Source organism: Rhinolophus hipposideros (assembly GCF_964194185.1).
Source record: "Rhinolophus hipposideros genome assembly, chromosome: 21".
NCBI classification, from domain to species: Eukaryota; Metazoa; Chordata; class Mammalia; order Chiroptera; family Rhinolophidae; genus Rhinolophus; species Rhinolophus hipposideros.
Window position 1 is genome coordinate 38,721,794 of NC_138067.1, and position 13,855 is coordinate 38,735,648.

The 13,855-nt window shown below is 43.7% G+C and overlaps 1 protein-coding gene across 1 annotated transcript in view; it reads left to right on the forward strand.

Annotated features, from left to right (window-relative positions):
* The window catches only part of LOC308490335 (uncharacterized protein), a 54,342-nt gene that overhangs the window by 34,329 nt on the left and 6,158 nt on the right, over window positions 1-13,855 (forward strand). Inside the window, exons 4-5 of the mRNA XM_081032404.1 lie at window positions 6,232-6,340; window positions 8,328-8,409. Of these exons, the coding sequence (XP_080888530.1) occupies window positions 6,232-6,340; window positions 8,328-8,409 (191 nt within the window). The remainder of the gene's footprint in view (window positions 1-6,231; window positions 6,341-8,327; window positions 8,410-13,855) is intronic.

Consider the following 13,855-nt stretch of genomic DNA (forward strand, 5'->3'; position numbering starts at 1 on the left):
GAGCCACGAGCCAAGGAGTACAGCCTCTAGAAGCTGAAAAGGCAAGGAAACAGATTCTCCACTAGAGCTTCCAGGAAAAATCAGTCCTGCCAACACCTTGATTTTAGCCCAGTGAGACCCATTTCTGACTTTTGGCCTCTAGAATTATAAAATAATAAATTTATGTTGTTTAAGCCCCTGAGTTTGTGGCAATTTGTTAGAGCAGTAACAGGAAACTAATACAGTCTCTTCAGCGGGAGGTGCCAGTTCACCTCTCCCAGAAACCCACAGAGCTAAGGAGTTTCACCAAAACAGAAGAAATGTTTGGTTCCAGCGTAGACAAAAAATGTAAAATGTTCACCACCCATGTCAAGGGAAACTGTGTTTCCTCTAATATTTTAATGTCTCCTAAGAATACATTCATATACCAATAGTGTAATTAAAAGTAAAGAAGGAACAAATTCATTCTCATGTAGCAGTAAGTGCTTTATAAAATTCATTCTGGCATTCATTTAAAAACATTTATTGAGCACCTACTAAGTGCCAGGTACTGTTGTAACACTAGGGATGCAGCTAGAACAAAGGGGATAAAATTCCCTGGCCTTGTGTATCTCACATATTCTGGTGGGTAGACAGATAATACACAAAAAGAATAAGTAAATTATATTGGATGGTGATGAATGCAATGGAGAAATTCACGCGAAAAAGGAGATATGGAGCACCGAGGCAGAAGTTGCAAGTTTCAAGGGACAGTCAGGGACACCCTCCCTGAGAACGTTTGAGCAGGGGCCTGAGGGATGGAAGAGAGGGAGCCATGAGGGTCCTAATTCCAGACAGAGTGGAGTGAGCAAGGAGAAGAGTAGATGAAGTCAGAGTTATTGGGGAGTAGATGCGGGAGGGGGCAATCTTGCCGAGCCTTGTGGGCCACTGAAGGGAGTTTGGATTTACTCTTAATGAAGCCACTGATGGTAATAACAGAGAAGGGACATGATCTGGTTTGCGTTTCAAGGGGGAAATAACTTAGCAGGGCAGATGTAGAAACACATAGCCCGGTTAAGGAGCAATTGCAGAAACTCGGGGAAAAGATGATTGTGTGTTTTGTCCAGGGTGTTCTCCTTCGGGATATTTCACAAATCAAGTCAATGGGACTTGCTGGCAAATCAGACGTGATGTATGGAAGAAAGAGAGGAGTCCATCGAGGGTGATTCCAACAAGACTGTGACCTGAGCCACAGGACCGATGGATTTGCTGTTAACTGAGACAAGAAGCTCACAGGATGAGCAGCTTTGGGAGAGAGATCAGGAGCTCGGCTTTGGACACAAGCAGTTTCAGAGTCCATTAGACATCCAAGTGCAGAGGTTGGGTATACAGAGGGTGCCAAAAAAATGTATACGTTTTAAGAAAGGAAAAAAACGGTATTAAAATTGTTATACTCAGTATATACCGATAACAAAAGATGATTACAAGTCCTGTGTATACATTTTTCTGGCACCCTCGGTATGAGTCCAGAGACAAGGTTTGCACAGGAGATAGAAGTTTGGGACTAATGGTGAACACAGAGACCCCCCCTTCAAAGCAGGACTTGGCATTCCAGCCACTGGGAGTGTTGTCAGCAGACAACTTCCTGCTGTCAACTCCTTCAGGTTCAGCCTCAGCTGCAGAGAGCCAACCTGCTCAAATCCCGGCCCTTCCGGGGACTGATGGACTCAGGGATGTGAAGCCCATGAGTCTCAGCCAAACAGGGGCAGCTCTAATGGGCTATCCTTGCTCCAAAGCTCCTTGTGGGGTTGACCAAGGCCTATGTGGTCCCTGAATCACAGTTCAAATTCTCCATTTGCCCAAACCTGGCTCTTCCCTCTTCCTTCCACAGGTGTCAATCCCTAATAAATACCCTGCACTTCAAAGTGCATCTCAGCTTCTGCTTCCAGGGAACTCGAATTGCAAAGGATTCATCAGCATGTATAATAGGTGGTATGTAAAGCCTAGAAGTTGCATTTAACTTATATACAGGCCCTACAGTATTCCAGGCCTGCTTCCTAAGACACAGATTCATATTTGTGTGATGAACCTAACATCCTGACCTAGAGAGACAAGAGGAAAATAAAAAATAACTGCTCTAAGCACCTCAAAGAGACAACAGGAAGGGCCAAAGATGCCCAAACTCATTAGTATCCAGTATTCAGAAAGATTCTAGTTAAAACCATAAAAGCATGCCATTCTATAACACTTCCAGCAGAGTCTCAAAAGTGAAAAAGTCTCTCAATATCAGGTTTTAATCCATAGGCTAAAACAAGTATCCATGAGTCCATACTTATCTAACTAAATGATCAAATAAATAAGTAAATGGGGAGAAGGGACAGCTCTGTCTTTCAATAGAATGCTAATTAATAAATGTCAAAGGGAAAAGGGACATGAACAAGCAGTATTAGGCAAATGCCCCAGGAATAACTGTTACAAACAAAATCCACCATTGGATGTTAAAATCAGTGGGGGAAAGTCTGAGGAGAAACAGACTTGTATAGTCTCCAAGTACATCCTCTAAGATACTTATTAACTACAAAGGGAAAGACAATAACTTTACAGTGAAGAATTGCAGCAGATACCACTTAACCAGTGGTCAAGATCAACATCACCAGGAATAAAACATATGGACCTCACGAACGCCCGAGATGATGCCCTGAGAAGGACACAACATCATTTTGTGGTATTCTTGGCAAAAGTGCCTAAAATCCATGCATTTCAACCATGAAAAACATCCGACAAACCCAAATTAAGGGACATTCTATGAAACAGCTGATCAATACTCTTCAAAAGTGTCAAGGTCATGAAAGACAAGGAAATACAAAGGAACTGTCCACAGACCACAGGAGGCGAAAGAGACATGACAACGAAACACAGTGTGGGATGCTGGATTCGATCCTGGAACAGAAAAAGAATATCCGTAGAAAAATGTTTAGAATTCAAATCAGGTTGGTAGCTTAGTTAATATGGCACCAATGCTCATTTCCGGGTTTTGATCACTGTACCATAGTGTTAACATAAAGGGGAGCAGTGGGAGAGATATATGGGAACTCTGTACTATCTGCAACTGTCCTCTAAGTTTGAAATTGTCTAGCATAGCAGCTCCCACCTCGCTCTCTCTGGGTCCACTTTGCTGTGGGAGAATCCAGACATATGTCATGAGGACATTATGCAGATGGCCACATGAGAGAAACTGAGACATCCTGTCAACAGCCAGCACTGTCTTCCAGGTGTGTGAATGGCCCACCCTGCAAAGGGATTCCCAACCCCAGTCAAGTCTTCCGACAACTGCAGCCCTGGATGACGTCTTCCCTGCCAGGGCTTCAAGCCAGAACCAGCCAGAGACCCCCTCTTCCCCCCCAATACGTGACCCACAGAAAGTATGTGTGATAATAAATGTTTATTGCTTTTAACTGCTTTATTTTTTAGAAAAATACTGCTTTTTGTATACAGTGGCCACCAGATGGCGCCTGGATTCCAAGGATGGAAACCAAGACGCTGCCAATATTACAGAGAGGTCAATTACCCCTGAGTTTGTTTATAAAATGTATTGCAACACTAATAAAAATGTCATCAGGGTTTTTCTCTAGAGCTAGACAGTTTGATTACAAGGTTCATTTGTGAGGCCAACAGGCAAAAAGGAGGAGGAGAAATGAGGGATATTAAAAACTCTACCAGATATTAAAAACAATATAAAACAACGTTATTGGTGCACGCATAAGCATACAGAGCAAGGGAAGGATTAGAAAAATCCAGCAATAGAAGCAATTGCTTATGAAAATGTATTGTATTATCATATAATACTTTTAAATTTAGGGAGGGACTTTAGGGCAGTGTTTGGGTTTTTTTGTTTGATTTTTAAGGAGGGCTCAGCTCACACTGGCCCATGTGGGGATCAAACTGGCAACCTTGGTGTTATTAACACCATCCTCTAACCAACGGAGCTCACCAGCCACCCCAGGAAGTTTGTTTATATAGTAGTGTTGGAGCAGCTAGATAACCAAAAAGAAAAGCCTAAGTCCATTCCTCACACTAAATACCAGGTTAAATGCCAAAAGTGTATCAAAGATCTAAGTGAAAAAAATACAACCTCACAAATAATAAAAGAAAACTCCCTAATGACCTGGGATTGGGGTAAATTTTCCAAACTATTCATCAAAATCCAGAAGCAACAAGAGAATTTTGTTAAATGATCAAACAAAAAAAACCTTGTACAGTTCCAAAACATAAATCCATCGTACACAAACTAAAAACTACAGATGACAAAATGAGAAAAATATGTACAACTTATATGCCAAGGATTAGTATCCCTAATATATAGAGACCATCTGAAAATTTAGGGAAAAAAGACCAAGAAACCTCTTGAAAGTGGGGGAGCTATGTGAACAAAGAGTCACATAAAAAGAAATGCAAGGGACCTCACGTATGTTAAAATATGCTCAACTTCACTCATAATAAAAACATTAAAACTATATTGACAGCCTTTTTCTCACCTATCTGATTAGCAAAAGTCCAAATGTTTGACAACATGCTGTTGCAATGCTGTGGGGAAAGAGGGATTCTCACACCTTACTCGTGAAATGCAAAAAGGTAGAACTACCATGGAGGAAAACTGGCAATATCTAGCAAATTTACCCTTTGACCCAGCAATTCCTTGTCTAGGACTCTATCACAAAGACAGACAGAAAAATGGAAGCCCATATGCATGTGTCTCTTCACTGCAGAACTATTTGGACTAGTAAAAACTGGAAACTATTGAAGTGGCCCTGAATAGGGTGCTGGTTAAATCAACTATGTTGCATTCACAAAAATAGAACACTATGCAGCTATAAAAGGCATAAGATATATTAGGATTATATACACATAAGATATGTGTGTGTGTAGGGACCTCCAAGATATAGTTAAGTGAAAAAGGCAAGGTGCAAATTAGTGTGCAGAGTATGCTACCTTTTGTGCAATAAGGAGGAATAGGGTCTTCCCTAACTGTCTGGGATGTGGCCCTGGGGTGGATAGCAGCCCAGCGTGTGAGAACCTTACAGAGGATTGGGGGGGGGGGGTGTGCTCTGGATTGGTTGGTTTGTGTTTGAAAAGCATGCTCAAGGGTGGATCACTTACTATCTTTAGGAATTGGCCAGTCCTGGCAGGGGCAGTCCCTCCAGGGTCAGCAAAGCCCCAGATGTCAAAGCATCAGAATACAGGGGAAAAAGAAAAAAGACCTGTTAATCACCTCCTTGGCCTCCGACTGCATTTGGCCCACCTTCCTGAACCTCCCATTTCCCTCACTTTCTTTAACTACTCACCCCTTCGGCTCTCCTCCCACCGCCCAGCCTTTCCCTTCTCAGTGTCTGTCCTGGTGTCTATTCCTGTGACATCTTCCTAGGGGATCTTTTTCTCATGCTGCTTGTCTCCTGGGGGAGACTTACACAGGCCTATGGCTTCAGCAGCCACCTAGATGCTAATCATTCCCAAATCTCAATTTCTATCCAGACCTGTCTCCTGAGTACAAGACCCTATAGCCAACTGCCTATGAGATGCCTGCACCTGACTGTCTCAGTTGGAACCGGATCAAATCCAAAAGCAAACCCATCATTCCACTCCCCCTCCCCCTATAGTGCCTGTGAATGGGCACCACAGTCCATCTGGGACCCAGGCCAAGAACCTGGAAGCTGTCCTCCCTCCTCCCAAATAGTAATCAAGACCTGGTAAATATCTTCTGTCACGTCTTCACCGCACCTCCACCGCTCTGGTTTGGACAGCCTTCATCTCTAACTTGTATTATGGCAGCAGGCTCTGGCTCAGTCAGGGTCCAGTGAGGAGACAGAAAGCACACCAGTTACTATAACAGAGAATTTAACATATGGGATATAAGGAATTGCCAGCTCAGTATAAAGTTGTTATCTAGGTAACTGAACGGGTAAAAAGAGAACTCAAAGGCAGCAGTTCTTAAACATTAGCAGAATTGCCTGGAGGACTTGTGAAAACACAGACTCCTGAGCCTGACCCCCCCAGTCTCTGATTGTCCTGGGATGGGGCCTGGAGTTTTGCGTCTCTAACAAGTTCCCAGCTGATGCTGACGCTGCTGGTCTGGGGACCACCCCCGTGAGACACACAGCCCTAAAGTATCGTAGAAGAAAAGAATGCAGGAAAGTGTTTACTGCTCATAGAGCTGGGGGAACAACGGCTGCGCCAGCCGCCTGGCACTAACGTTTCTGATGAAATTGGTTTTGCAAGTGTTCGAAAACGACAAACGGGATTCAGCTGCTGCTACAGGAAGGAACTGCTGCAGCTGCCGCCACTGGAGTGAAGAAGTGTCGCCGGGTAACGCTCAGGAGAACAGCCGGTAAGTCCCTGCTGCGAAGGGGCTCCCAAAAAGCGGAACTTTCAATGCTAACACCGGGAGAGGCCTGGACAAACCGGGACGGGTCGGTCACCCTAACTTCCGCAGTCTCCTGGCAAACTCTGTTGCCAGAGCCTAACAGAACCATCTGGCAAAGCAAAACTGGGGCTTCCCAGATCAGCATCACAAAGCGGAGCGTAGGAGGGTAGGTTTGGAGCTCTGAGAGGATAACTTCATAGTTGATACTGGCTCCTGGTCCTCTGCAATCCATCCTCAGGGCTGCCATCCAGAGAAGCTTTATAAATTGGTAAAACCGATCATTCCAGACTCTTGACAAAAGTTTTTAAATATTGCCTGTGATTTATGATGAATAGCTATCTGGTCTTCATTCCCTTTCCTGGCACAGAGCTCCTAAAACCCTTGGAATTTGCTCAGTGATAAGAGCGATAAAGGCGAAAATGTCTTTTTTTTTTTAATTTTTTTTATTCATTAATGAGCCCCTTTCAACCACACCCAACTTTTGGAAAGCCCCTAGGTAACCTAAGCATGGGGGCTGGTTGCCAGAGGAACCAACCTATGATTAGAAAGTTGGAACTGGGGCCAAAGTGTTGCTCAGGTGGTTGGACGGAAGTGCTCCTAACCCCCAGATCGCAGGTTGGATTCCCACATAGGCCAGTGAGCTGCTTCTCTATAGCTAAGATTGTGACAACGGCTCTCCCTGGAGCTGGACTGCTATGTGCAGCCAGAAGTGGGTGTGGGCTGCTGTCCTGCCCTGGGCACACAACTAGACTGAGAAACAACAGAATGGGAGTGGTGGGGGAGGCGGAAGAAAGCGGGGGTGGGGATGGGGGGGTAGAAAGTTGGAACTTTCAGACCAGTAATCTAGTCAGTAAATTGTTTTCCTGAGTTCTGTGATCCATTCTAGCAAGTTATGGAACTCAAGGAGGGGGTCATGGGAACCCCCAATTTGTAGCCAAGTTGGACATATTGTGGGTAATCTGAGGACCCACTACTTGAGACTGGCATCTGGGGGGGTGGTGTCTTGTGCGACTGAGCCCTTAACCTGCGGGTTCTGACGCTAACTCCAAGTAGATAGTGTCAGAATTTAACGGAATTATAGGACACCCAGTTAGTGTCGGCAGAGAACTGGAGAATTTCTTGATGTGGGGAAAGAAAACCCACACATTGGTGAGCAGAACTGAAGTATTGAGAGTAGAGTGGTGAGTAGAGAGAGAAACAGTTTTTCCTTTTCACTGCCTACCAGCCAATTGGGGTGAAATTTCAACTTTTTAATGCAGCATAAAAGCCTCTTTAAAGTTATCTTCAGCCTCATCTCCTTTCCTGAACTTGATGTTCCGGAAATATATAATATAAATCTTTAGTCTTCCTAAACCAAATCATATTCTCAAGTTGCTATGCTTTGTATATGCTCTTCCCTCATCTGGATGAGAAAGCATATACGTAAATGCCATTTATGGAGGAAAATATAAGATCAGAATATGTGTTTCCCCTTTAAAAATGGAAGTTAGCTTTTTCAATCAGTAAAGTGTTAGCTGGATTTGAAGGCCAAAGAAAATCTCAAAGCAAGGGTATTTTTGAATCCCACAGTATTTACTGTTCTGAAGCTTCTGACACCCAAGGAGAAAAAAGATAGGGACACTCCTAGTGCTAACAAAACTTGTTAGTTTTTCTTTCCTGTTAAAGATATTTTTACTTGAATTCTTTTCAAGGCTTGAAACATTTTTAGATAAATTCCATAACTGAAAAGCAATGGTTAGTTTGAAAATTAGAGATGGTTTATAAAATCATATCAGATGATAGAAAAGAGTCAACAATAGTTTTGTAAGCTTGTTCTTCAATTCAAACGCTATAAGCTCCTTGTGTGGTTGTAGTTAAGAGAGTGATTTTGCTTTTTTTCCTCTCTCTCTACTGCAATATTTTTTTAATTAATCAAATGGTTTCTGACCAACCTTGTTTGGTTTTTCTCCAGCATAAATTCCTCTGTGAAGACTTCCAAAGCAAACTCTGGACTCTTTATAGGATCCCACTGGAATCAATACCTTCTTCCTCCAGTAAGTTGAATTATAATTGTTTGCATGACTGTCTTTCTACTCTGCTGATCCCCCTTTTGGGCAGTAACTCTGGGCTTTGGTCTTTAGACTCCATGTTTTCAGCACAATATCTTTCCTACGACAGACACTCATCAAACAGTTGTTGAGTGAAAGAAATAGTGTTTTGGATAAAACTGAGTTCCAGTGCAGCCTTAGCCAATTATTATTTAACCTTGGGCAAGTTTATGGTTACCTGAGTCTCAGCTGACTGACGGGCAGAAGGCAGAGTGCAGAGAGCATGGTGAGCTCTCTGGAGTCACACTGCTCCATTTGGCAGTTGCCCATGGGTGGCCTTGGCAAGTGACTGACCGGCTCTGGGCCTGCCTTCCTTTCCTACAAAATATTACCGAAGTGAAGCAAACAAGCGTCTGCCAGCCTGCACAGCCAAACACTGAACGTCGAGGTTTGCAATGGAGAAATTAAAGCCATTTTATTTTCGGGGCGCCAAGCAAGGAGAACAGAAGCTATCGCTTAAAACCCAAACTCCCCAGTGGCTTTTCATCAAGCGTTTTCTGGTGTCCAAGTTCCAGTCACATCCCAGGCCTTTGGTGAGGCGGGAGGAGTGGGACTTTGTTCCGGGGGCAGCTGGAGGCCAAAGTTCTCTTGTCTGCAGGCTTCGGCCGCAGGGTTTGTGGGTTCTGTCTGTTGTCTCTGAAAGGCAACTCGGTATCTCGTTAGAAACGGGATAGGACCATTTTGAGCTGGTTCTGTGGTGACAGTAACGACGGTTCCTACTTCATCTGTTGCAGTGAGGATTAAATGAGGTGATGCGTGTTCGGCCCAGAGCACAGTGCTCGAGACTTTAGACAGAACTTCAGTGTTGGCGTTATTTTCTTTGAAATGTGGTCAGTGGTACTCACGTCATAGTGTTATTTCAAGGCCTGAAAGGAGCAATGGGTTCAGTGACTAACAGGGATCTGGCATACAGCAAGTACTCCCTGCTTCTCTCCTGCAGCTGTTCCGGGGCAGCTCTGTCTCCTCATAATACATCCAGCTGACTCGCTGGCTCTGCTACTTCTTATGTGTTGCCCAGGGGGAAAAATGTTCTTCTCCAAAAGAAGGACCACTGGGTTATGCCAGGAGAGCAAAGAGCCCTCAGCCACAATGCTCTCCATTTCTCCGACTCTTACTGTGAAGTCACTTGGAAAAAAACAACAACAGTAACTTTCCCAGGCCTTGGGGTCATACCACATTTGGGGGAGGCCTGGAACTCTCGGGGACTTAGCAGTAACAGAGACCTCAGTGCCTTGTGAGGCCAGCTCGCTTTGGTAGGAGGAGCTTGCTGTCAGACCTTCCTCCAGCACCACCCTGACGAGGACTGAGACTAAGAAAGAAGCGGTTCTTGGCTGACAGGGAGGCAGCAACCCGGTGACCAGAGCTGAGACAGACATCACCCGGGTACCCATGCACCAACGCCAGTATGTTGGTTTGCTCAGGCTAGTAACCAAGGACCACAGACAGAGTGGCTTAAACAACAGAAATGTATTGTCTCAGTTCTGAAGGCTAGAGGTCCAAGGTCACGGTGTTGGCAGGTTGGTTCCTTCTGACAGTGTGAGGGAAGGATCCATGCCAGGCCTCTCTCCTTGGCATGTAGATGGCCATCTTCTCTGTGTCTCTTCACATCCTCTTCCCTCTATGTGTGCCTGTGTCCAAATGTCCTCTTCTTTGAAGGACACCGGTCATACTGGATTAAGGACTTCCCTAACAACCTCATTCTAACTTGATACCTCTGTAAAGACCAAGCTTTCAAATAAGGCCACATTCTGAGGTACTGGGGGTTAGGATTTCAACATATGAACTTAGGGCAAGGGGATACAATTCAACCCATCGCAACCAGCTTGGCCATTCACAGTTGTTAGGGGTATCAGTCACCTCCAGTGATTAAAGCTCTAGGTCTCCACCCCACAACCTCACTGTCAGGTCGCGTGCTGTATCAGAACAAGGCTCGGTCAACTGCTGCCACATATACAAACACTGATCAGCAGGCTAACAATAAAGCAGCCATGCCACCTACTCCGTAAAATCAATGAGGCCCAGATTCTGTCATGTTAGACATGCCAGCAGGCACCTTGTATGAAAAGTTCACTGGAAACAGATGAAATGATATACTAGCCGAAGGTCAGCTAATCTCGTCAGGATTCCGTGGCAGGAATCCCCATATGAGGGGGTCAGAAACTCTATGTCTAAGGTGCCATTGTAAAGAGCAGAGGCTCCTTGGCTCATGGTACTTAAACCTGCATTAGTTTGTCTACCCAATGTTCACCTTGACCATCACTCATTTCATCAAAGAAAAAACCATTCTAACATCTGTTACTCTGATTCAAAGACCCTCTACATTGCTTGGAGAGAAAGATCATTGAATGCTTTGTAATAGCCACTTCGTGAGTGTGGCCCTCTAATTAGAGTCTTTCGAATGATAAGTAATGTGTCTGCAATGTGTAGATTCAAACAAAACACCCACATATCTATCACTGTGTGCAGAAGTATCGTTTTTCTCCCTGGATTTTCGATTTTTAATAACTCTCTTGGAAATAATTTTTTTCTTTTAAGATAACAAAGTATATACACCCATGGTTTACAATGAAAACACTGCCACACACTCTCTTTGCCCATCCTCAGCCTGAGCTCTGCTCCTCAGAATTTGTCAGGAAGTATCTTACAGAAAATTACAGACAATACAACAACCCCTAATAGCAAATCTCCCTCTTCCTAGACTACTAGAGAGCCTGAATTTTACCATTAGGAAAAGGAAAGGGAGGTAGTGATGAAAGAGGAAGCTTTTTTTTTTTTTCTCAGTAGAAAGATTCAGAAAGATTCAGAGGGTGACACAATATAGCAGATTCAAGGAACTAAAAGAAATCCAATATGACAGGCGGATAGTTTTTTAAATTGAGATATAATTCACATGCCATAAAATTTGCTGTTCTTAAGTATATAATTCATTAATTTTTACTACATTCACCATGTTAAGAAACTATCACCACATTCCAATTCCAGAATATTTTCATCACCCCAAAAAGAAACCCCATACCCATTAGCAATCACTCCCCATCCCCTCTCCCCGCAGGCTCTAGCAGCCACTAATCTACTTTCTATCTCTGTGGGATTTGCCTATTCTGGACACTTCATATAAATAAAATGATATAATATTTATCCTTTTATGTCTGATTTCTTTCATTAAGCATAATGTTTTCAAGGTAGACCCATATTGGAGCATGTATCAGAACTTCACTCCTTTGTATGACTGAATATTTCATTTTATGAATATAACAAATTTTATTTATCCATTCATCAGTTGATGGACATTAGGTTGTTTCCACTGTTTGGCTATTATGAATAATGCTGCTATGAAGTTTGTATGTGAACACATGTTTTCAAATTTCTTGGGTATCTACCTAGAAATGGATCACTGGGTTAAGTGGCAACTCTATGTTTAACTTGTTGAAGGACAGGAATATAGTTCAAGGGCACTGAAGACTGCCCTTGAGAGAAGAAGCTTGTATTAGTTTGCTAGGGCTAACAAAATGCCACAGACTGGGTGGCTAAACAACAGAAATGTATTTCCTCACAGTCTGGAGGCTGGAAGTCCAAGATCAAGTTGCCAGCAGGTTTGGTTTCTGCTGAGGCCTCTTTCCTTGGCTTGAAGACAGCTGCCTTCTCGCTGTGTCCCCAAGTGGCCTTTCTCTGTGTTTGCATGCCCTTGGTGTCTCTTCCTCTACTTATAAGGGCTCTAGTCCTGTTGGATTTGGGTCCCACTCTTTTGATCTTCTTTAATAGTAACCTCCTCAAGGCCCTATCTTGAAATTCAGTCACACGGGGAGTTGGGGCTTCAACATATGAATTTGTGGGGATCACAGTTCAGTCTATAACAAGGTAATAAGGCAGGAAGTGATTAGGGACCAGAACCAGATCACAAAGGGCCATGGACACATGTTTAGAGGGCATTCTTCACCCATCCACTCACAAGGTCTCCTGGGAACTGGCTCCATGGAGAGTCCCCTTTCTGTCTTTTCGCTTCCAGACAGGACTAAGCACTGAACACAGCTCAGTGGTGCATTTCTCAAGGTTGCCTGGGTAAGAGTGGACCCAGTGGGAATCATTAGAAAGAAGTTGCCTGGGTAGCAAACACGCCTGGGAGGAATGCATGCAAATTAGATACAAATGATCTGCCTATTTAGGCTTCCTTCTTCGGGTCAGCTGCCCAGGGCTTTTGAAAAAAAGGAGTCTAAGCCTGAACAGAGCAGTCCATGAACTCCTGCTTCCCACAAAGGCCTGTTGCACCACGGCTTATTCTAAGCCCGGGACTCTTACTGAGCTTATGTTCTAGGCTTGCACTGTCCAATACGGTAGCCACCAGCACAGTTGGCTATTAAGTACTTGCAGTATGGCTAGTCTGAACCGAGGTGTGCTGACCCATAAAATATACACCCGATTTCAAAGACTCAAGATGAAATATCTCATTAATAATTTTTGCAGTGAATGAATGCTGAAATAATATTTTTGATGTATTAGATTAAGTAGTATACATTATTAAAATTAATTCCATCTATTTCTTTTTACTTTTATTTAAATGGGACTCCTAGAAATTTTGAAATTATATATGTGACTCGCATTTGTGTCTCCCATTCTATTTCTCTTGGACTGTGCTGTTCTAGGGCCTCTACCGGGAGACCCTGTCTGATCAAACTCACTCCAGTGGAAGTAATCTTAACTTGGACCGCCATTCATACGGATTAGGGGATTTAGAACGAATGCCTCCAGCTGATGATATCTGTTTTAAATGAGTTGCAAGGACAGGAATAGATAGGAAAAGGAGGAAAAGAAAGAGATGAGATCAGCACACAGCTGGGGAGACTGGAGAGGGACACAAAGAGTGCTCTGATGTCTGAGAGCCAATTTCCAACTTGCTCTCTGGGGGAGGCAGAATAATGGTCCCACAAAGATGCTCATGTTCTAATCCCAGGAACCTGTCAATATAATATCTTACATGGCAAAAGGGACTTTGCAGATGTGATTAAATTTAGGATTTTGAGATGAGGAGATTATCCTGGATTACCTGAGTGGGTCCAATGTAATCACAAAGGTCCTAATAAATGAAAGAGGGAGGCAGGAAAATCAGAGGAGATATGATGGGAGCAGAGGTTGGAGCGATGCCATTGCTGAATCTGAAGATGGAGAGGGGGCCACAAGCCAAGGTAGCCAGATGGCCTCTAGAAGCTAGAAAAGGCAAAGAAATGGTTCTTCTCAAGCCTCCAGAAGGAATGCAGCCCTATAAAACCTTGATGTTAGCCTAGTGAGACCCATTTCAGATTTCTGTCCTCCCTAACTATTAAGATAATAAATTTGTGTTGTTGTAAGCACTAAGTTTGTGATAATGTGTTACAGCAGCAACAGGAAACTAGTACGC